This window comes from Mirounga leonina, unplaced genomic scaffold (genome assembly GCF_011800145.1).
Source record: "Mirounga leonina isolate KUSES-001 unplaced genomic scaffold, KU_Mleo_1.0 Mir_125, whole genome shotgun sequence".
NCBI classification, from domain to species: domain Eukaryota; kingdom Metazoa; phylum Chordata; class Mammalia; order Carnivora; family Phocidae; genus Mirounga; species Mirounga leonina.
This window is the reverse complement of record NW_023270305.1, coordinates 18591674-18616322: the sequence shown is the minus strand read 5'-3', so window position 1 is coordinate 18616322 and position 24649 is coordinate 18591674. Positions and strand designations below refer to the sequence as shown.

The following is a 24649-nucleotide window of genomic DNA, read 5'->3' as shown; positions in this document are numbered from 1 at the left end:
TACACACAAACACATAATATAATACATAAACACAAATATACCATATTTATGCATATATTGTATGTAATTATACCTTAATGAGGTTGATTTTTTAAATGAAGCAGGTTAAGGGGTGTCTGTCTGGCTCAGTTAGAAGAGCCTATGACCGGGGCGCCTGGGTGGCTCAGTTGGTTAAGCAACTGCCTTCGGCTCAGGTCATGATCCTGGAGTCCCTGGATGGAGTCCCGCATCAGGCTCCCTGCTTGGCAGGGAGCCTGCTTCTCCCTCTGACCCTCCCCCCTCTCATGTGCTCTCTCTCTCTCTCATTCTGTCTCAAATAAATAAATAAAATCCTTAAAAAAAAAAAAAAAGAAGAAGAGCCTATGACCCTTGATCTCAGGGTTGCGAGTTAGAGCCCCACATTGGATGTAGAGATTACTAAAATAAATAAATAAGTAAATAAAAATAAATAAGAAAAAGATGAAACAGTTGAGTGCCAGATGGTGCCTTTCAGACCAGAGAGGTCTTGGGGCCTTCAGGAGGAGCACATCCATTTGTATGAGTCAAGCTTAAGATTTGAAAACCAGGAGCAGCCTAGCCCAGGACGAGAACTAGTACAGATGAGTGTCTATGAGTGAAAACACCAGGGAGACATTTCTCCAAGCTATGAAGGGCTGCTGGGGTGCAGTGTGGTCTGCGTTTGAGAGTTAGATCATGGTGAGCCAGAAATAGAAGTGACACGGCTTCTCCAGGGACTTGGAGAGGTGTCAGACTTACCCCTGGTACTGACAACTGTTTTGCAGTGATACTCTAGAAAAGAACAAATTCTATGGGAGGTGAAATGCACTACTCCTTTGATTGGTGACAGCAGAATAATGGCTAAAAATAGTCTCTAACATGTATTGAGCTCTCTCTTTGTATGAGATATTATACAGGAATTCTCATAACTTCATAAGTTAAATACTGTTCTCAACCCCATGGTACAGATGAGCAACCAGTGTGTATTGGCGCTGGTTCTTACTGTTTAGTCAGACCTGATTGTTGAATTCTCATGATTTTTGTTAGCCAGTTGACATATGTTGTTAGCTTGAGATCAGCCACGGTGAAAATATTTCTAATGTGGAGATTGGTGAATTCTACAAATCAGGGCCTTTACCCCCAGAGAACAAGTGTGTTCAATATTTAGCAGCACAGCACTGAAATAGGCTCAGAGAGGTTTAGCAACTTGCCAAGGTTGCACAGATGGTAGCAACTGGCAGATCTCAGGCCAGTTTCATTACTCTTACGAGAGACCCTTTTATATTGGGGCACAAGACTGCTCCCCTGACTTCATTACCAAAGAAAAGCCATGTTGCTCAACAAAGACTCTCGGATTAAGGATGCAGGGCTTTGTAGAGCTTTTCTTGAGGGCCTGGAATTCAAGGATTTGGCATTTCCGTAACTCCAGATGGGTCGGGGTGGGGGTGGGGAGTGCATGACCCTACTGCTCTGGCAACAGGATGCTGAGAAGCACATTTTATATAAATAAATAAATGTATCTATTTCCCCCCATCTCCTCAGTGTATTTCATAAAGGAGAATAGTCAAGTCCTCATTCAAAGGTTGGGAATGACTGTTGTAAAGCAAATTGTGGATGAGCTATTTGTGTGGAACGTTCTGAATCACAAAGAAGTAAACATCATTTACTATGAGAAGGTCAAGCAGGAGGCTGAAGGATCATTCCCCTGACTTTGAAGAAGGGTCCCGAATCCTATAACCTCTTTCTCAAATCCCTTGAAAAGTGGAACTATCCTCTGTTTCAGGATTTGAATGGACAAAGTATCAATTTTCTTGTGTTCTACAAATAGAATAAACCATGAAGAAAATCCATACTCCCCATGAGAGAGCCTCTGCTCTCCTCTCTCTTTATATCACTGGGTAGTTGGGTTTTGGTTCTGCAGAGGAAAAGCTCAGACACTCTCAGCAAAAACTCCCATTAGATTACTTGTCCTTGAAGCCAAATAAGTCACTCCAGGGTCAGGGATTAATGATTTAGTATAGTCTCACTTCAAAATCAAACTGGATAATGAAGGCACTCAAGAAGTCGTGGTTCTTGAAATTCTTTAGTCCAATGAGGAATTACTATTTTTAATAATATTATCACTAGGGGCGCCTGGGTGGCTCAGTCGTTAAGTGTCTGCCTTCGGCTCAGGTCATGATCCCAGGGTCCTGGGATCGAGCCCCGTGTCCGGGGAGCCTGCTTCTCCCTCTCCTACTCCCTCTGCTTGTGTTCCCTCTCTTGCTGTCTCTCTCTGCCAAATAAATAAATAAAATCTTTTAAAAAATCATATTATCACTAAATAATAACTTATTTTGTTTCATGATAGATTTTAATCAAGGTTGAGGCTTGATCTGGGGAAGTTACCCCTAACCATCCCTCTCAGCCATATCCCTACTATTCTCACGCACTTTCCTAGCCCAACACAGGCTCCTCCCATTTCCCTTCGGCTTCAACAAAGATCCTGTGGTGGAAAGGAGGAAACAGAAGGCAAAGGGGGAAGAGTAAATATTTGGAATCCTTTCTGCCAGCTCATACTGGGGAAGGAAAGTCAAGTCGCCAATGGGGAAGATCCTCAGCATAACTGCCTCTTAAAATCCTCCTGAACTCTACGTTCTGGGGAGACACAGAATCGGATCCTCTAACCTCACCTCTTCTCTTACAGGTCTTTTTTAGCAGATATCAAAAGAAGACCTAGATGATTTGTCTCAGGATCTAAAGGATTTATACCATATCCCATCTTTTCTGAACTTCTCTCCCCTGAGTGAAGATATTGATATTATTTTTAATTTGAAAAGCACCTTCACAGAACGTGTTCTATGGAGGAAGGACCATCACCATCACAGATTGGAGCAGCTGACCCTGAATGGTCCACCAGACACTCTTGAGAGCCCCTGCATCATCAAAGGGGAACCGGGCAAAGGGAAGTCCGCTCTGCTACAGCAAATTGCCATGCTCTGGGCCTCGGGAGAGTGTGGGGCTCTGACCAAGTCCAAATTAGTCTTCTTTCTCCCTCTGAGCAAGGCCCAGGGTGGGCTCTTTGCCACTGTGTGTGATCAACTCGTGCATACACCTGACATGATCAGGAAGCAGACTTTCATGGCCATGCTGCTGAAGCTACGGCAGAGTTCTTTTTCTCCTCGATGGCTACAATGAATTCAGGGCCCAGAACTGCCCAGAGATCAAAGCCCTCATAAAGGAAAACCACCGCCTCAAGAATATGGAGGTTGTCACCACCACCAGTGAGTGCCTGAGGCACATCAGGCCGTTTGGTGCCCTGACTGCGGAGGTGGGGGATATGACAGAGGACAGTGCCCAGACTCTCATCTGGAAAGTGCTGATGAAGGAGCATGCTGAAGGCTTATTGCTCCAAATTCAGAAATCCAGGTGATTGAGGAATCTGATGAAGACCCCTCTCTTTGTGGTCATCACTTGTGTCATCCAGATGGGGGAAAGTGCGTTCTACTCTAACACACAAACAACACGGTTCCATACCTTCTACAATCTGCTGATACAGAAAAACAAGCACAGACTTAAAGGGGTGGCTGCAGGTGACTTCACTCAGAGCCTGGTCCACTGTGGAGACCTAGCTCTGGGGGGCATGTTCTCCCACAGGTTTGATTTCCAACTGGAAGACATGTCCCATGTGAATGAGGATACCCTACTGACAGCTGGACTCCTCTGTAAATACACAGCTCAACGGTTCCAGCCAAAGTATCAATTCTTTCATAACTCATCCCAGGAGTACATAGCAGGACGTAGGCTCAGCAATTTACTAAAGTCTCAAGAGCCAGAGGAGGTGACCAAGGGGAAGGGTCACTTGCAGAAAATGATTTTTGTTTCAGACATTACATCCAAGTATAGCAACCTGCTTCTGTACACGGGTGGATCAGCTATGGAAGCCACCAGGACTGTTTGGAAACACCTTGCAGGAGTGTATCAACATGGCAGCCTCCTCGGGCTCTCCAACACCAAGAAGCCTCTCTGGAGGCAAGAATCCATGCAAAATGTGAAAAACACCACTGTGCAAGCAACTCTGAAAGCCATAAACACCATTCCTTTACAGAGTGTGATGTTCATTTATTCCATGAGAGTATAGCTGAGTCAGACCTGACTAAAGAATTTGAAGCTTTCTTTTGTGGTAAAAGCTTATATATCAACTCAGAGAACATCCTGATTACCTATTTGACTTCTTTGAACGCTTGCCTAATTGTGCCAGTGCTCTGGACTTCATTAAACTCGACTTCTATGGAGAAGCTACAGCCTCATGGGACAAGACCACAGAAGACACGAGCAGGCGTCGAGAAGAGTCCTCAGAAACCTACATTCCCAGCAGGGCCCTGTCTTTGTTCTTCAACTGGAAGCAGGAATTCAAGACTCTGGAGGTCATATTCTGGGACTTCAGCAAGTTGAATAAGAAAGATATCAGATATCTGGGAAAGATACTCAGCTCTGCTATAAGCCTCAGATTGTGCATGAAGAGGTGTGCTGGCGTGGCCAGAAGCTTTAGTTCCATCCTCAGCACCCGTGAGAACATTCATTCTCTCACCATGGAAGCCAGTGCCCTCACCATAGAATATGAGCAACACATCACACCCGTGACAAACCTGAAAAACTTGAGTATTCAAGACCTCCAGACTTCACGGCTGCCGGGTATTGTAAACATCAGCAGTTTAAGCTTATAATCAACCCTGTTTGGGTTACCGTGGAAATATTAGATATCATACAGTTTTGCTTTAAATGCTCTAATGGTTTCAACCAGGTGTCAGGACTTGGAAGGGAGGCAGCAGGACTGAGAGAGAGGTCCATAAGGGGGGAAGGCTGCCATGTTGGGAGGCACCAGGGAGGATTCCCAGAGCTGAAGCTGTACAGTCTGACGGAATGGCACTATAGTTTCTATGGTTTTGTGTGTGGGGGGGGTAGGTTAAGCTTGTCTTCACTGACCTCTCCCCCTTCTCAGCATCTCCATCTCTACCCAACACCCACTGCTTCCCTGCCAAAGGACAGCCCTGCCCGCTTCAAGTCTGAGAGGAAATCCAGCCTGTAAACTAATCACCTGAGGGAGCTAGTAGCTAATTGTGTTACTGGATTCTCATCCAGGAAACTGCAGAACATACCCAGCCCCACCCCACCCCACGTATCGTTCATTTTGAAAGAAGATTTTGGGAACAGATTTTGTCTAACATGAAATAATTTCAGATCTCAGACACATACATGTGGGGCCAATCTTTCTGGGTAAAGGGGAGTTTTCCCTAAGTTCAAAATAGTATTAAAGGTGAATGTCTGTCAGCCTTACATGTGTCAACCAGCTTTACCAAGTAGATCAGGCCCACTGCCTGGGACAGGGGCTGCTTGTGGTGTGAAGCTATGGGCTGGCAGGAGCCTTGTTCTTCTTGACTGTGATCCAAGATTACTTTTCATTCACAATAGATTTCCATCAGGCTCTGCCTCACTTTTCATCCTGTAGGGAAAATTTCATATCATTTAAAAAAATCTAGAATCTTTTGTACAGATAATTTTTGCAACCTTCTTAATGCAGGAATCCCTTCCATAAGATTCTGCATAGTCACCGCAACTTCATTAGACTACCTTCTGTGTCAGGAAGCTCACCATTTCCTCTTGACGGCTATTCCTTTGATCTTGCAAACTGGTCACCTATGTGCTGAATTTGGCCTACATATTGTATAGAATTGTCTTTTCAAGGTTTGCCAATATTTTGTCCTTAATTTTTAAAATTTATTTTTTGAGTAATATATTCACATGATCCAAATTATAAAACAATCTACAATGAAGTCTCCTTCCCTTTCCCATCCCCTAGTCACGATTCTTTTCCCTGGCGTTGGCAACATTTTGCAATTGGGAGATTGCAGTGTGAAACTACAGGTTACTCATTTCTCTTGATAATTGTAGGTCTGGCAACTGCATGCCCACATCTTCACTTGGTAACAATCAGCTAGAGCTTCTTGAGATGTTGCTATGTTCTGTGGACAAGATACATAATCTCCGTGTGGGCACAGCACCCACCTGTTCTACCTCATGTAATAACACTATCTCCCTGGCCCTTGTTGACATTTTAGTTTGTAATCAGTGCTCATTCCTTCTTATAGCTAAACTCCAGTGCCCTGTCATTTCTACCCAAGGCTGGTTTCTGTTTCTGCCCTCCACATATCTTCAGAATCTTCCTAGTTTATCCCTTTCTTTGCTGAATAGTGTTGCATTATATGGTTGTGCCACAGTTTATCTCATCACCTCTGAAAGACATGTAGGTTATTTCCAGCTTGGGTGATTATAAATAGAGCTTCTATAAATGTTCGTATGCAAGGTTTTATGTGAAAACAAGTTTTCCTTTTTTCTTAGAGAGAGAGTGCACCTGCCCTCTGGGGGTGGGAGGGAGGGGCAAAAAGGGAGGGAGAGGGAAACAGAGAATCTTAGGCAGGCTTCATACTTAGCAAGGAGCCCCACGAGGGGCTCCATCTCATGGCCCTGAGATCATGACCTGAGATCGATCATAACCTGAGCTGAAATCAGGAGTTGAACACTTAACTGACTGAGCCACCCAGGCACCCCTGAAAATAAGCTTTGAATTCACTTAGGTAAATATCAGGAGTGGGACTGCTAAGCCATAGGACAAGTGTTTGTTTAACTTCTTAAGAAACTTCCAAGCTATTTTCCAGTTTGTACAATTTTACATTTCCAATAGCTATATATGAGAGGTTTAGCTGCTCTGCATTCTCACTAGCACTTAATATCCTTTGTGGTTTTTTTTATTCTACAATTGCCCTACAATAAGAAAAAAATAAAACAGACAACACCAAGTGCTGATGAGGATATGGAACAACTGGAACTCTGGATGTAGTGTTATTTCATCATACTTAGCTGATAATAATTTGAAAACTTTTCATGGGTTTGTTTGCCAACTATATACCTCTTTGGCAAAGTGTTTAAGTTTTCACCCATTTTTTAATTGGGCAATTTATCTTCTTAGTGTTGAGTTTTGAGTGGTCTTTAAATATTTTGGATACAGTTCCTTTGTCAGATAAGTGATTTGAAAATATTTTCTCCTGGGGCACCTGGGTGGCTCAGTCAGTTAAGCATCTGCCTTCGGCTCAGGTCATTGATCCTAGAGTCCCAGGATTGAGCCCTGTGTGGGGCTCCCTGCTCAGTAGGGAGTCTGTCCCTCACCCCTCTCATGTTCTCACTCTGTCTCTCTCTCAAATAAATAAATAAAATCTTAACGACAACTGAGCCACCCAGGCGCCCCAATAAATAAAATCTTAAAAAAGAAAAAAGAAAATATTTTCTCCTAATCTGTAGCTAGTCTTTTCACTCTCCTAATGGTATCTTTCATAGAACAAAAATTTTAGATTTAGTTGCAGGACGTTTTTGCTTGTATGAATCAAAATTTTGGTGTGATTTCTAAGAATTTTTCGCTTAACCCCAGGTGATGAAGATTTCCTCCTATCTTTTCTTCTTAAAGTTTTACATTTTATTTACTTATTTTTAAAGATTTTATTTATTTATTTGACAGAGAGGGACACAGCAAGAGAGAGAACACAAGCAGGGGGAGTGGAAGAGGGAGAAGCAGACTCCCCGCTGAGCAGGGAGCCCGACGCGGGACTTGATCCCAGGACCCTGGGACCATGACCTGAGCCGAAGGCAGATGCTTAATCACTGAGCCACCCAGTCGCCCCAGTTTTACATTTTACATTTAGATTTATGATCCATTTGAGTTAACATTTATATAAAATATGATGTTTAGATCAAGGTTCATTTTTCTTGCATACGGATATCCAGGTGTTCTATTTATTGAAATGACTATTCTTGGGGCACCTGGGTGGCTCAGTCATTAAGCATCTGCCTTTGGCTCAGGTCATGGTCCCAGGGTCCTGGGATCGAGCCCCGCATCGGGCTCCCTGCTCAGCGGGAAGCCTGCTTCTCCCTCTTCCACTCCCCCTGCTTGTGTTCCCTCTCTCACTGTGTCTCTCTCTGTCAAATAAATAAATAAAATCTTTTAAAAAAATGACTATTCTTTCATGTTTGAATTGCCTTTGTACTTTTGTCCAAAATCATTTGGCTGTAATTATGTGGGTGTATTTCTGGACTCTAGGCTCTTATTGATTGATCATCTGCCAACACCCTTATCTATCCTTTGGTAATGTCATATTGTCTTAGTAACTGTAGTTTTATATTCAGTCATAAAATTGAGTAGTGTTGTTTCTCCAACTTTATTCTTTTTCAAAATTGTTTTTTTATATTCTAGTTCCTTTGTCTTTCACATTGTTTATATTATCAAAAACTCTTACCTGGGATCTTGGTTGGAATTACATTAAATCTATAGACCAATTTAGGGAGAATTGACATCTTTATTTTGTTGAATCTTTCAATCCATGAGCATGGTTTGTCTTAAATTTAGATTTCCTTTTATTTCTTTTATCATCATTTTGTAGTTTTCATCATGTTGATCCTGTATATGTTTTATCAGATTTATATCTAACTTTTTCATTCTTTTGGAGCTATTGTAAATAGAATTCTAAAAAATTGGTTTCCATTCATTTATTGCTATTATATAGAAATGCAATTGATTTTTGTCTGTTGATCTTATACTCTACACCTTTGCTATACTCACTTCATGCCATCTCCAAAAAGAACAGGTTTATTTCTTCCTTTCCAATTTGTAGTTATTTTATTTTCTTGCCTTATTGCACTGATTATGACTTGCAGTAGAGTGTTGCATAGGAGGGGTGAGAGTGAACATCCTCCCTTGTTCCGGAACAAAGCATTTAGACTTTCACCACTAAATACGATGTCAACCCTAGTTTTTTTGTAGATGGCTTTTATCAGATTGAGGGAGTTCCCTTCTATTCCTAGGTTGCTAAGAATTCTTATTATGGATGAATGTCAGATGATTTCAATGTTTTTTCTGCTTCAATATATCTGATCATGCAGTTTTTCTTAGTCTGTTAATATAGTGAATTATATGGATTGATTGTCAAATACTGAAACAGCTCTGCATTCCCTGTAGGAAGCCCACTTGGTGGTAGTATAACATTCTTTTTATATATGGCTGGAATCCTTAGTAATATTTTGTTGAGGACTTTTGCTTCTATGTTCATAAGTGGTATATTGGTCTGAAGTTTTGTTTTATTCTCTTGTTCTGGGTTTTGTAGCATTTAATGATAACATCATGAAAAAGCTGGGAAGTGTTCTTTTCACTTCTATTTTCTGGAAGTGATTTTGTAGAACTGGTATTATTTCTTCTTTGAATGTTTGGTAGGATTTGCAAGTTAAATTATCTGTGCCTGCAGATTTCTTTTTTGAAAAATTTTAAGCTATAAATTCAATTTCCTTTAAGCACTGTGTTAGCTGCAGATTTTGATATATTTTATTTTTATTTCTATATTTTTCAAAATACTGTCTAGTTTTCCTTAATTCATGCTTATTTAGAAGTCTACCGTTAAATTTCCGAGTGTTTGGAGATTTCCTTGTTATCTTTGTTATTATTTTCTAGTCCAATTCCACTATATTTGGAGAACATGCTTTTAGCTAAAGAAGACAGCCATCTCTGACCAAAAAAACAAAAACAAAACATTCTCGCGTCCCCATGCTGCCCCTGTGAATTCAGCCTGTATTCTTCCTAAGATTTTTGAGATTAAAGGGAGAATGCTCATTTAGAAGACTTCATCCTACGAAAAGAAGTTATGGCAAGGTATACATTGATACCCATTAAAATACTACACATTTATTATACTTTTTCTCATGCTGCTGAGAGAATGACCTTCACATAGGTGACCTTTGTATGGTCCAGGAGATGGGAGAGGGAGTTGAAAGAAGAACAACTCTCTTTGGCTTTTTATAATTCAAGGTCTCTACAGAAAGAGCATGGCAAGATCTCTGTGCAATTGTTCTTTGTCTTCTTTTCTGTCCATTAATCTATGTTTAAATCAAATTAACTTGATGTTAATCCTAATGTAATTTCCCTTCCAACTTTTTGCAGCTGAAGGCCTGACAAACCTGAAGAAGATGAGTTTACTTCATACGACCCACTTGTCTGACATTGGGAAGGAATTGAATTACATAGTAAAGTCTCTGTCAGCTGAACCCTGTGACCTTGAAGAAATCCAATTAGTCTCCTGCTGCCTGTTGGCAAATGCCATGAAAACCCTAGGTAACTGTTGCCTGCATTAACTGAATGAGCACAGTGTAAGAGAACTATTATACTTTCGTGCTAACGCATGCTAAGTCTCTCAAAATGAAATTTAATTTTTAGGGAAACTGGAAAAGATAATAAAGACTTCCAGGTAGTATCTAGCCTGTTTTTAATGATCTTCCCCATGACTGAAATGAAAATTTATTATAAAATGGAGAATTAGGAGAAAATTTCAGAAAAATTGAAGATATTATAATTTTAAGAGATGGTGAAGAGAAAGAAAACAAGAAATAGATGCTTGAAACTTGACACATGTTCTGTTATATAATAACTGCCTAATAAATATTTGGATGACTGGATAAATAAATGATTGAGAAGCAGAGAAAGAAGAATTTCCTTAAATGTTCTCAGGCCATCCAGTTCTTACCCATTGCCCTGTTAAGATGGAGTTAGTGTGTATTAACATAAGAGTTGAGTCTTTTGAATTCCCAGAGGGTGTGCATACCAAGTACTGAGAAACCACTGCATGTATCTAGATAAACTGGGTATGTTCAATTCATGTTTTTTAAATTTAGATTTTGAGGAAAAGATGGTCTTGCCCTCTAAAAAACAGGATCTTAAACTTCTGGAATTCTGTAAAGATTACTAAGGAAATCATTTGTATGCTAATATAACCCAAAAGCTAGAGAAACCCATCATTAGAAGAAGCTGTCTAGCCTCCACTAGGAACACAAGGATAAGTACACGCCTTCTCTACCTGACCCTGGGGAGAGACAGATTTAGAACACAGGGAGCAACCTCTTGACCTCGGCCACAGCAACTTCTTGCTAGACACCTCTCCAAAGGCAAGGGAAACAAAGGCAAAAATGAACTATTGGGACTTCATCAAGATAAAAGCTTTTGCACAGCAAAGGCAATAGTCGTCAAAACCAAAAGACAACCGACAGAATGGGAGAAGATATTTGCAAATGACATATCAGATAAAGGACTAGTATCCAAAATCTATAAAGAACTTATCAAACTCAACACCCAAAGAACAAATAATCCAATCAAGAAATGGGCAGAAGACATGAACAGACATTTCTCCAAAGAAGACATCCAAATGGCCAACAGACACATGAAAAAAGTGCTCAACATCACTCAGCATTAGGGAAATACAAATCAAAACTACAGTGAGATACCACCTCACACCAATCAGAATGGCTAAAATTCACAAATCAGGACACAACAGATGCTGGCGAGGATGGGAGAAAGGGAAACCCTCCTACACTGCTGGTGGGAATGCACGCTCGTGCAGCCAGTCTGGAAAACAGTATAGAGATTCCTCAAAAAGTTGAAAATAGGAGCAACCCTAAGACCCAGCAATTGTACTACTGGGTATTTACCCCAAAGATACAAATGTAGTGATCCAAAGGGGCACCTGCACCCCAATGTTTATAGCAGCAATGTCCACAATAGCCAAACTGTGGAAAGAGCTCAGATGTCCATCAACAGATGAATGGATAAAAAAGATGTGGTACACACACACACACACACACACACACACACACACACACACACGGGAATATTACGCAGCCATCAAAAAGATGAAATCTTGCCATTTGCAATGACGTGGATGGAACTAGAGGGTATTATGCTTAGCGAAATATGTCAATCAGAGAAAGACAATTATCATATGATCTCACTGATATGGGCGCCTGGGTGGCTCAGTCAGTTAAGCGTCTGCCTTCAGCTCAGGTCATGATCTCAGGGTCCTGGGATCGAGCCCCACATCAGGCTCCCTGCTCTGCAGGAAGCCTGCTTCTCCCTCCCCCACTCCCCCTGCTTGTGTTCCCTCTCTCGCTGTGTCTCTCTCTGTCAAATAAATAAATAAAATCTTAAAAAAAAAAGAGAGACTTGATCATAGGAAACAAACTGAGGGCTGCTGGATGGGAGGGGGGTGAAGGGATGGGGTACCTGGGTGATGGACATTGGGGAGGGTATGTGTTGTAATGAGTACTGGGTATTATATAAGACTGATGAATCACAGACCTGTACCCCTGAAACCAACAATACATTATATGTTAATTAATTGAATTTAAATTTTAAAAAAGAAAGAAAAAATAAAATAATATAAAATAAAATACTGGCCTGCCTTTAGGTATTTAAGCATTCCATCTGTAGTATTAAAGGAAAAACATTCCCATCACCTGACAAGGTATGTTAGGAATTGCTCTTGCTAACCTTAACTGTTTGAAATTCTGCAATGCCTCTCCAATTTTGGGAAATTTTTTTTTTTTTTAAAGATTTTATTTATTTATTTGACAGAGAGAGAGATAGCGAGAGCCATAACTTCTTTTCGTAGGATGAAGTCTTCTAAATGAGCACTCTCCCTTTAATCTCAAAAATCTTAGGAGGAATACAGGCTGAATTCACAGGGGCAGCATGGGGACACAAGAATGTTTTGTTTTTGTTTTTTTGGTCAGAGATGGCTGTCTTCTTTAGCTAAAAGCATGTTCTCCAAATATAGTGGAATTGGACTAGAAAATAATAACAAGCAGGGGGAGTGGGAGAGGGAGAAGCAGGCTTCCTGCCTAGCAGGGAGCCTGATGTGGGACTCGATCCCAGGACCCTGGGATCATGACCTGAGCCGAAGGCAGACACTTAACGACTGAGCCACCCAGGCGCCCTTGGGAAATGTTTTTAAGGACTACCTCTTAGGTATTCAAAACCTGTAAAAGTAAGTACAACTTTATCTAAATGGGATCACTGAATATCTTTAAGCAACTGTGAAATAATCTTGGAACAAAGAGAGATCTATAAATGACGGAAGATTCCATCAGCCTCAGGCAGTTGATGGGGGATCTTCATGCTACCTGTATTAGTCATCGATTTCTATAGAACAGATTACCCCCCACCCCCAAATAGTGGCTTAAAATAACTGCAAATATTATCTCACAATTTCTGTGGGTGAGGAATGTGGGAACTAGGTGGTTCTGGCTTAGGCTCAGTCATGAGGTTGCAGTCCAGATGTTGGATGGGACTGCTGGAGGATCTGCTTTCAAGGCAGCTCCTCAGTGGGTTGGCAGGTTAATGCTGGCTGTTGGCTGAAGGCCTCAGTTTCTCATCCCTGGACCTCTCCATAGGCTGCTTGAATGTCCTCGCAATATGGCAGCTCACTTCGCTCAGAGCAAGAGATCTAAGAGAGAACCAGTTGGAAGCTGCAACGTCTTTTATTTTTATTTTTTAATTTTTTTTTTAAGATTTTATTTATTATTTGACAGAGAGAATGAGAGAGAGAGAGCATATGAGAGGGGGGAAGGTCAGAGGGAGAAGCAGACTCCCCGCCAAGCAGGGAGCCCGATGCGGGACTCGATCCCGGGACTCCGGGATCATGACCCGAGCCGAAGGCAGTCACTCAACCGACTGAGCCACCCAGGCGCCCTATTTTTTAATTTTTTTTAAAGATTTTTATTTATTTGACAGAGAGATAGAGCCAGAGAGCACAAGTGGAGGGAATGGCAGGGGGAGAGGGAGAAGCAGCTCCCGACTGAGCAGGGAGCCCGATGTGCTGCAGCGCCTAACCCCAGGACCCTGGGATCATGACCTGAGCCGAAGGCAGACACTTAAACATCTGAGCCACCCAGGCGCCTCTGCAACGTCTTTTAGAACCTAGCCTTGGAGGGTCATTTCTGCTTCCTCCTATTGGTTACCCAGGTCAGCCCTATCCACTGTTGGGGGGTGGGGTGGGGGATACAATACATGGGAGTATATACTAGGAGGTGCGGATCATTGGTGCCATCTTGAAGGGTGACTAACATATTTTCTAAGGCAAAGGATTGGTGAAAACAGCTTTGACTTCATTTCCCTCACAGATTGTCTAGAATATATATATTTTTAAAGATTTTTATTTATTTATTTGACAGAGAGAGAGAGAGACAGAGAGAGAGGGAACACAAGCAGGGGGAGTGGGAGAGGGAGAAGCAGGCTTCCGGCAGAGCAGGGAGCCCGATGCAGGGCTCGATCCCAGGACCCTGGGACCATGACCAGAATCGAAGGCAGACGCTTAACAACTGAGCCACCCGGGCACCCCTCTCTAGAATATATCTGTAGTATACATATCATGAAACTTAAAATTTTAACCAATTTTAACTGTACAGTTCTGTGGTATTAAGTACATTCACGTTCTTGAACAACCACCATCACCATCCACCTCCAGAACTTATCTTCCTTGACTGAAAGTCTGTACCCATTAAAAACTAGCTCCCCACCTACTTCTCTAAAACCTTTTCTTAGACATGTATATGTCTCTAAGTGCTTAGACTGCTGAAGGGTTTTTGCCTTCAAGTTCTGGATCTTTTCTTTAATTCCTAACTCCACCTCCATCTCCTTTACCCACACCCTTAACCCATCAAATCATATAATTCTGAGTGTCATTCTTACAGGTCCCTCCTCTATTCTGGGTGATGTTGGAAGCAGGTGGCTTCTGTGACAGGCTAATTAGTTAGCTAATAAATAATCCCTGTCAGGTAACTTCATACCTTAAATGAGTTGGAAAGGGTGTGTCTTTTCTTTTCTTTCTTTTTTTTTTTAAAGATTTTATTTATTTATTTGACAGAGAGAGACACAGCGAGAGAGGGAACACAAGTAGGGGGAGTGGGAGAGGGAGAAGCAGGCTTCCCGCGGAGCAGGGAGCCCGATGTGGGGCTCGATCCCAGGACCCTGGGATCATGACCTGAGCCGAAGGCAGACGCTTAACCGACTGAGCCACCCAGGCGCTCCAGGGTGTGTCTTTTCAATGAGGCCACCAGAGAGTGTGTAGAATTAGAATCAGATGTTGGGGAGACATTTTTTAAGGTAGAGGCCTTTTAGCATCTTTCAAATCTTTAAGTAGGTAGCTGTCTGATTTGCCCACTTCTCAGGCTGGCCAATGAGAGCAGAGAAGGAGATGGGATATTTAATGAAGAAAGACCTGAGCTAGGCAGTAATTTGCCATTTGACTTGAGTTGCCTAGTGCCTTTTTTTTTTTTTTTTAAGATTTTATTTATTTGAGAGAGATCGTAAGCAGGGGAGAAGGGGAGAGGGAGAAGCAGGCTCCCCGCTGAGCAGGGAGCCTGACGTGGGGCTCGATCCCAGAACCCCGGGATCATGACCTGAGCCAAAGGCAGACGCTTAACCGACTGAGCCACCCAGGCGCCCCTTGAGTTGCCTAGTGCCTTATAGCCTCTACATGTAAATGAGAAAAATAAGCGTAAGAGAAGGGAGCTGACTCTTGGAAATTTAGCTGTAACAATGTACCTTCCAATGCAAGTAAAAAAGATATTACAAAATGAACAACTCAATAGGAGTAACTACTTTATTCTCAAAGTGTTTTTAAGAAGAATTTATGGAATAATCATTACATCCCTAATAAAAGATAACATTATCCCTGTTTTATAAAGCAGCAGATATATAAGGTTGTCGTAGTAAAGCAGCGAAAGGGTTGGAGACAGAAGAGGAGGAGTTGATGATGTGGGGAGAGAGTGTAGATGTTGGCACTGCCCCCTCCAGCTGTTCCTCCACCTGGAAGAGGTATAAAAAGCAGTCTACTTGTGCTTGAGTGATGAGAGCTGATGAGTGAGATCCAAACGTTCTCTGCCTTATTCTCTATCAGGTGATGAGACTGCTCTCTAGAGTCTCCCATCTTTATAAGTGGTCCAGTGCACTAGTTTTGGAGTCACACCTGCCCACCCTTTCCACTTGATAGATGGATGACCTGAGCAACTTAAAATCTCTGAGCCTCAGTCTGCTCATCTGTCAAATGAGAGTCACTATAATACCAACCATATGAGCAGTTACTGTGCTAATCAGTAATTAAACTAATGCATATAAAGTAAGAAGTTCAACATTGACCTAATGTATGTGCTCAATGAATGGTACCTTTGTTTTCCTCTGTGGATTTCCAAGGGAACCAGATAATAAATTTATCTTCCTTTTGAAAAAAAGCTTCCTCAGCTTGCAAAATAAGTAAAATTTATAAAAATAAAACCAGCTCACTTCGTGTATAAGACCCTTCACAACGGATCCTCAATTTACCTTCCTTTCCACCTTCATCTTCTGCCATGCCTCTCTCCCTACATGAGGTTCCACCTCATGGACTTCTTGCCGTTTCCCAAAAATGCCTTTGTATGTGCACTTCCTCTAGAATGTCCTTTACCTTCTCTTACAGTCCCTTTAAGACCTAACTTAAATATCTCCTCCAGGTCACATATTCTCCATATGCTCTCTCCCCTGTACCCCCATATGTAACTTAGATGTCTGCTTTAAGCCTCTCGTCTAGGTGCTTTAAACTCTTTTTGACTCTGACCCTCAGTTAAAAATACATTTTATCTCATGATTTAACATTAACACATACATACACATTAAAAAATTTCACAGAAAGTATCTTATGCTATGTGTGACACAATCTGTTATTTTCTATTCTTTCTGTCCTATTTCACTTAAAACAGATGCTGATTGCAATCCATTAAATTTGTTTCATGTTCCTCTAAATGAGGGGATACCCTGCAGCTTAGAAAAAACACTAATCCACATCCTGCCCAGGATGTCAGCCTAGATCCAGGGCTTGTTTCCATGGTCATTTCTGGGTTTGACTCTCTGCTCCCATGTTCTGGATTTGGGTCTCCTTGCCTTCTGCAGTGGTTCCTTTCCCTCTCTTCCAAGTGATTTGGATGGGGAGAACAGTCACTTGTCAATTTTTACAAGAAGGCCCCGTATAATTGTGGATATAGCAAGGATACCGAGTGCTTGTGGGTAATAGTGAAGGATAATTGTGATAGTTCTGAGCAGCAGATTAGTAAAAGGTAATATTGGCACTTCCATGCTCTTGAAGAGAAGCTGAACGGTTTTTGCCAGTTTAGGCTACAGCTGCCCATCAGTCGCCTTGCCCTCTCCATCTCCATCTCTTATAGTCCTCTGTGACACTCTCATGGTCCCCAGTACCAGGAGCCAACGTAAGGCATTGACATTCAATGATGGACATGTGTGATAGACGCCACAGTGAATTGAAGAAAGGGTGATGAGAGACAGATTCTCTAATTAAAGAAAGACTACCTGATGAGATGCAGGGAGAAAATGAGATGTGGATGTGAGGTGTGAAATTAGATACAGTAGGTGGGATATACTTTCCAGGTGAAAGTAACCCTGGGTTGTCCTTAAATTTCCACTTTTTCTGTGCCCATACTCAGGATACTGGGGAACATCACACAATTTGGCAGGTAGGTATGCTACAAATTCATAGTGACAAATTTCAACAAAAATATTTAGAACTGAATGGTAAGAAAATGCTATGTACTGAAATTTGTGGCATGCAGCCAAAGCAGGGCTTGAATAAAATTCTCACAGCCTGAAGTATTTATATTAGAGAAGCCTGAAGATTAATAAGTTTCTAATTTAAGAAGCCAGAAAAACATCAGAGTAAACCCCAGGATAGTAAACGTAAGAAGATAAGTCAATGACACAGAAAATAAAAATACACTAAACGAGAGTAATAAAGCTTGAAGTTGGTTCTTTAAAAAGAGTAATAAGATAAATAAAAGCCAAGGAAGACTGGGATACTTGGCTGGCTCAGTCTGTAGAGCATGTGATTCTTGACCTTGGGGTAGTGAGTTGAAGTCACACGTAGAGCTTTCTTTAAAAAAAAAAAAAAAAGTCAAGCAAGACTGCTCAAGAAAAGATAGAGTGACATAAATAATTTCATTAGTCAAAATGGAGACAGGCACATGAATGTCTGTAGTAGCTTTATTCATTATCACCAAAACCTGGAAGCAATGGAGGTGTCCTTCAATAGGTGAATGGATAAACTAACTGTGGTACAGCCATAAATAGTATTCAGTGGTAAAAAGAGATGAGCTATGAAGCCATGAAAAGCCATAGAAGAAACTTAAATACATATTGCTAAGTGAAAGAAGCAAGTCTGAAAAGGTGACATAATGTCTGAATCCAATTATACGACATTTTGGAAAAGGTAAAACTGTTGAGACAGTAAAAAGTTCAGTGACTGTACCCAAAGAAAACAAAAACACTAATTTGGACAGATAAATGCACCTCTATGTCTATTCCAGCATTATTTACAATAGCCAAGATATGGAAGCAACCTAAGTGTCTACTGATAGATGAATGAATAAAGATGTGGTGTATATATACACAGTAGAATATTACTCGGCTATAAAAAAGAATGACATCTTGCCATTTGCAGTATGCTAACTGAAATAAGTCTGAGAAAGACAAATACTGTATGATCGAAAATCTGAAAAATAAAACAAATGAACAAACAACAACAAAAATAGAAACACGGTCATGAATCTAGAGAACTGGTGGTTCTTACGAGAGGGGAGGAGGGTGGGAGGATGGGTGAAACGGGTGACGGGGATTTAGAGGAACAAACTTCCAGTTATAAAATAAGTAAGTCATGGGGATGAAAAGTACAGCATAGGGAATACAGTCAGTTACAGGTGAAAAACAGTAACCACTCTCATCACGATGAACACTGCATAATGTATATAGTTGTCAAATCACCATGTTGTACACCTGAAGCCAATATAATATGTCAGCTATACTTCAATTTAGAAAAAAGCTCAGGAGCTCAGGAAGAAGGGAGGAAGGGTTGAACAGGTACAGCATAGGGTATTTTTTTAGGACAGTTCAAATATTCTGCATGATACTGTAACTGTGCAGACATGACACTATTCATTTGTTGAACCCCACAGAACTTTATAGTGCAAAGAGTGAACCTTAGTGTATGTAAACAATCATTTAGGGGGTGCTGGGCTGGCTCAGTCGGAAGAGCATGTGACTCTTGATCTCAGGGTCATGAGTTTGAGGCCCACATTGGGTGTAGAGATTATAAAAAAATTTTCATTCCCACCCGTCATCCTCCAAAGAATAGAGAGGGGCTAGAAACTGAGTTAACAATTAATCATGCCTATGTGACGAAGCCTCCACAAAATCCCAACAGCACAGGGTTAAGGGAGATTCCAGGTTGGCAGACAAATCCACGCAGGGAGGGTGGCACACCCCAAACTCCATGGGGACAGACGCTCCTGTGCTAGGGATCCTCCCAGACCTCGCCCTAGGTAACTCTTCATCTGGCTGTTCATCTGTATTCTTCAATAAACTGGCAAATGTGTTTCTGGGAGTTCTGTAGCTGCTCTAGCAAATTAATCAAACCTGAGGAGGGACACATGGGAACCTCCAATTTGTAGCTTAATCAGACAGAAGTTGTGGATAACCCGGGGACCTACCACTTGTGATTGGCACCTGAAGTGGGATAGAAGCAGTCTTGCAGGCCTGAGGCCTTAGCCTGTGGGATCGGACAAGATTTCCAGGTAGGCAGTGTTAGAATTGAGTTAACTTGTAGGACACACACCTGGTGTTGCACAGAATTGCACGGTGTGGGGAGTAACCTCCACACACCTGATGACCAGAAGTGTATGAAGTGTTCTGTATGCTCAGTAAAGGAGACACACGGGAGGGGAATGGGAGCTAGAATGAATGGAGTTTTTCTTTCTTTTCTTTTTTTTTTTTTAAAGATTTATTTATTCATTTGAGAGAGTGAGAATGAGAGAGAGTACATGAGAGGGGGGAGGGTCAGAGGGAGAAGCAGGCTCCTCGCTGAGCAGGGAGCCCGATGCGGGACTCGATCCCAGGACTGCAGGATCATGACCTGAGCTGAAGGCAGTCGCTCAACCAACTGAGCCACCCAGGCGCCCTGAATGGAGTTTTTCTTACACGTGTACATACACATATTCTTTGCTCTGTCAGCTGAGAGGGACTAGAAGCAATGACACCTTGGAAGAAATAAGCACTCACGATACCCAGATCTTGGATTCTAATACCATTCTCCAATAAAGGGAACCAAGGCATTTTGACAAAATGTCTAATTCTAGGACTAGGGCAGGAAATGTATAAGCCTAGAGCATCGTGTAGTGCCAGCAAAGTAAGGAAGAGCTCAAAACAAAGAAACAAAAGACACCCACGGTAATAGGAGGAAGTCAAAGTGACACAGAAACAAACTAAAAGAGCTCACAGTAAAGCTGAGCAACTGGAACAATAAAATAAAGTAGCATTGGATTATATCCCAAAGCATAAAATAAATATCCATGAATCCATACTGATATAAATAAATTATTAAATAAATGAGTAAACGGGGGAGATAAATCTCCCATGCAAAGCTGCAAATAATTACGTAGATAACTTTGCCCACAAAAAGTGGAGCCTAACTCCGACTACCTAAGTGTAGACTGCACATAGTGACTTCCTCAGTGGTAGTATAGAAAGGGGAGAAGAGTAGCTTCACAGAGGATAAATGGAACACCACCTTAGCCAGGTGATCAAGGTCAACATTAGCAGCGATAGATCGTGTTGACAGTATGTACCCTGGACATATAAGGAAAATGATACTTTACACTTCTGTAATCTTCCTCTCACTACTGCAAACCCCCAATCTAATCATGAGAAAAACATCAGACAAGTCCTACAAAATACCTGACCAGTACTCCTCAAAACTGTCAAGGGAATCAAAAACAAGGAGAATCTGAGAAATTGTCACAAGACAAGAGGTTCTGTGAGGAACGTAAGGAGACATGATGATTAAATGTAATGTGATATCTTGGATGGGATCCTGGAACAAAAAAGGGATACTGGTAAAAACTAAAGAAATCTCAAAACACTATAGACTTAATAAGGTATTAATACTGGTTTATTAATTGCAATGAACATGCCATGCTAATGTAAGATGTTAATAATAGGAGAAGCTAAGTGTGGACTGTATGGCAACTCTGTGTACTATGTTTGCAATTTTTCCTATAAATCTAAAACGGTTCTAAGAAAATAAAGTGTTTAAAACATCAAAGGCAAGGGTGCCTGGGTCGTGCAATTGGGTTAATCATCTGATTCTTGGTTTTGGCTCAGGTCAGGATCTTAAAGTTAGGGATCTTAGGGATGGAGCCCTGCATCAGGCTCTGAGCTCAGCATGGAGTCTGCTTGAGACTTTCTCCTCCCTGCCTCTCCCACCTGCTCTCTCTAAAGTAAATAAATAAATCTTTTTACAAAAATCAAAGGCAAAAAGGAGTCTTTTATAGATTAATCAGAAATTTAAAAGATATGGAAATCCTTCAACTGTGATACCAACAAATTTGAAATAGACAAAGAAGACATGTTTTTAGAAAAATGTCATTTCCCAAACTGATTCAAGAATTAGGAGAAAACTGGGGCACCTGGATGGCTCAGTCAATTACGCATCTGCCTTCGGCTCAGGTCATGATCTCAGGGTCCTGGGATGGAGCCCTGCTTTGGGCTCCCTGTTCAGTGGGGAGTCTGCTTCTCTCCCTTTCTCTCTGCTCCTCCCCCTGTTCATGCTCTCTCTCTCTAAAAAAAAAAAAAAAAAAAAATTAAGGGGTGCCTGGGTGGCTCAGTCGTTAAGCATCTGCCTTTGGCTCAGGTCATGATCCCAGGGTCCTGGGATCGAGCCCCGCGTCGGGCTCCCTGCTTGGTGGGGAGCCTGCTTCTCCCTCTTCCACTCCCCCTGCTGTGTTCCCTCTTTCGCTGTCTCTCTCTCTGTTAAATAAATAAATAAATAATCTTAAAAAAAATTTTTTTTAAATGCATCAAAGATATAAACATTAACAGCTGAAACTATAAAAATTTTGAAGAAAATCTAGGAGTAACTCTTCATGACTTCAGGTTAGGCAAAATCTTAGATATGACAAGCAAACACAAATAAGAAATAAGTTGGACTTCATCAAGATTACAAACTGTTGTACTTTAAAGGGCATCATCAAGAAAGTGAAAAAAGAACCCAGAGAATGGCAGAACAACTTTACATTATGGCAAGTCATGTATCTGATAAAAGACTACTGTCTAGAATAAAGAACTCTTACAACTCACTGATATAAAGATAAATAATTCAATTTTTTAAACAGGCAAAGGATCTGAATAGATATTTCTCCAGAGAATATATATAAACCATAAGACTCTTAATCATAGGAAACAAACTGAGGGTTGCTGGAGGGGAGAGAGGTGGTGGGATTGATGGACATTAAGGAGGGCATGTGATGTAATGAGCACTGGGTGTTATATAAGACTGATGAATCACTGAACTCTACCTCTGAAACTAATAATATATTATATGTTAATTAATTGAATTTAAATAAAAAATAAAAATAAAAATCACCTGCAAATATATATATTTATTTATATATATATACTTATGTAAATATATATAAACCGTCAATAAGCCAGAAAGGATGCTCAAAATCATTAGCTATCATGGAAATGCAAATCAAAGCCATGATGAAACCCCTCTTCCCAACCACTAGGGATGTTTATAATAAAAAGGACAGATAATAACAAGTGTTAACAAGGGCTTGGACAAATTAGAACCCTCATATCCTGGTGGTTGGAGTATAAAATAATGCAGCGCTTAAAAAAAGATTGCAGCTTTAAATTCTTTGTTAAATTCCTTTGAGGTGGTAAAACCTGCTTCTAATAGAGAAAGAGAAAAGCTGCCCTTTAGGGAAGGAGTCTTTTTTTTTTTTTTAAGACTTTTTATTTGTTTATTTGGGAGAAAGACAGAGATAGCGAGAGAGAGCACAAGCAGGGAGGAGAGGGAGAAGCAGGCTCCCCACTGAGCAGGGAGCCTGATGCAGGACTCAATCCTAGGGCCCTGAGATCATGACCCAAGCCAAAGGCAGATGCCCAACCGACTGAGCCACCCAAGTGCCCCATGAAGGAGTCTTACATAGAGACAGGAGAAGTGGCTGAGTGCATGCAATGCTAGGAAGCACATGGAAAAGAGGCGGAAGCTGAAAGGATGTGAACATGAGGTCCGAGAGAGCAGGGAGAAAGCTGCTTACAAGGAATAAAGATGGGCTCCTTATGGGAAGGAGGAAGAGAGGAGAAAGTGAGGCCCTAGGTATGAGTTAGGCTGGGCACAGGCTTAAGCTGGTATAACAGGAGACCCCCCCCATACCATACAGAAAACAGAACTTTATTTTCCTCTTCTGTAACAGTCCAGAAATGAGCAGTCCAAGCAGGTGGGTGTTGTTCTGTGCAAGCTTTCACACCCAGAAACCTACTTTTTGGACCCTTCCATTCCTTAGGCTATTGTCTTGGACTTCATGGCTAGGATATCCACCTTCCCTTTGCAGGAGTGCCCTATTCTGTAAGGAATGGAGAAGTTCCATTAGGGAGCATTAAAAAAAAGACAACCCCCAAAACCCAAGTCTTGAGATACTGAAAGAGTCTCACTTACTCAAGTTTACAGTAGGGAACATTCCATACCCAAGAAATAATAGTTAGTGTTTGCTTCTCAAGAAGAGGAAATGAGGGGCGCCTGGGTGGCTCAGTCATTAAGCATCTGCCTTTGGCTCAGGTCATGATCCCAGGGTCCTGGGATTGAGCCCTGCATCGGGCTCCCTGTTCAGCGGAGGGTCTGCTTCTCCCTCTCCCACTCCTCCCTGCTTGTGCTCTCTCTCTCGCTGTGTCTCTCTCTGTCAAATAAATAAATAAAAATCTTAAAAAAAAAAAATTAAAAAAAAAAAGAGGAAATGACTGGGGCACCTGGGTTGCTTGGTCGTTGGGCGTCTGCCTTTGGCTCAGGTCATGATCCCAGTGTCCTGGGATTGAGCCCCGCATCGGGCTCCCTGCCCAGCGGGGAGTTTGCTTCTCCCTCTCCCACTCCCCCTGCTTGTGTTCCCTCTCTTGCTGTGTCTCTGTCAAATAAATAAATAAAATCTTTAAAAAAAAAAAAAAAGAAGAGGAAATGACCTAAGCTTGATGAAGTCTGACTCTAGTTTTGAAAAACCGTGACAAATATTTAATAGCATCTCTTACACCTCAATTTTAAAGCAATCTTCCATTTCCTGGAAGAATCAGGAAAAGTGAAAAAAATACAGTATTCATTTGTATTGGGTTTGCTATACTGCTACTAATTACTATCTGTCAGACTGCCTTACACTTATATACACAAATATATATGCCTTACAGTTATATACACAAAATATAACTTGTAAAAATAAGGGAGCAGATTCACAATCATTGCCCTACCTATAGAGAATTCTAATTTCTTTCTGAAGCAAAGCACTGGTCCAAACATAGGCATTTCTCTTAAAAAACTGTTTCACTTCCAACTCACATACTTCTATTTTTTCACCCCACATACTTCTATTTTTTCACCCAGGTGCATTTTTTTAAAAGAACCCTCTAAAAACCTTCCAGCAGTTGAATTTGGTGGGAAATTGTGTGAGCAGTGACTAATGGCTTGCCTTCATGAATGTATTTCAGAATCTTAAGCAATTAGGCTCTTTTGACTTCAGTACTACAAGATTTTTGCCTGATGCAGCATTTGTCAGGAAAATTAGCCATGTGTTATCAAAGTTAACTTTTGTGCAAGAAGCTAGGCTTGTTGGGTGGCAGTTTGATGATGATGATATTAGTGTTATTAAAGGTGCTTTTAAACTAGTAACTTAA

General features: G+C 41.3%; 1 protein-coding gene across 1 annotated transcript; it reads left to right on the top strand.

The window, feature by feature from the left end:
- The first annotated feature begins 1511 nt into the window (after positions 1 to 1511).
- NLRC4 (NLR family CARD domain containing 4) lies at positions 1512 to 24649 on the top strand. Its single transcript, XM_035000534.1, is given in 8 exon segments — positions 1512 to 1689; positions 1692 to 1796; positions 2681 to 3137; positions 3139 to 4064; positions 4067 to 4183; positions 4186 to 4668; positions 10010 to 10195; positions 24360 to 24649. Coding segments are annotated over 8 exon segments (2742 nt in total).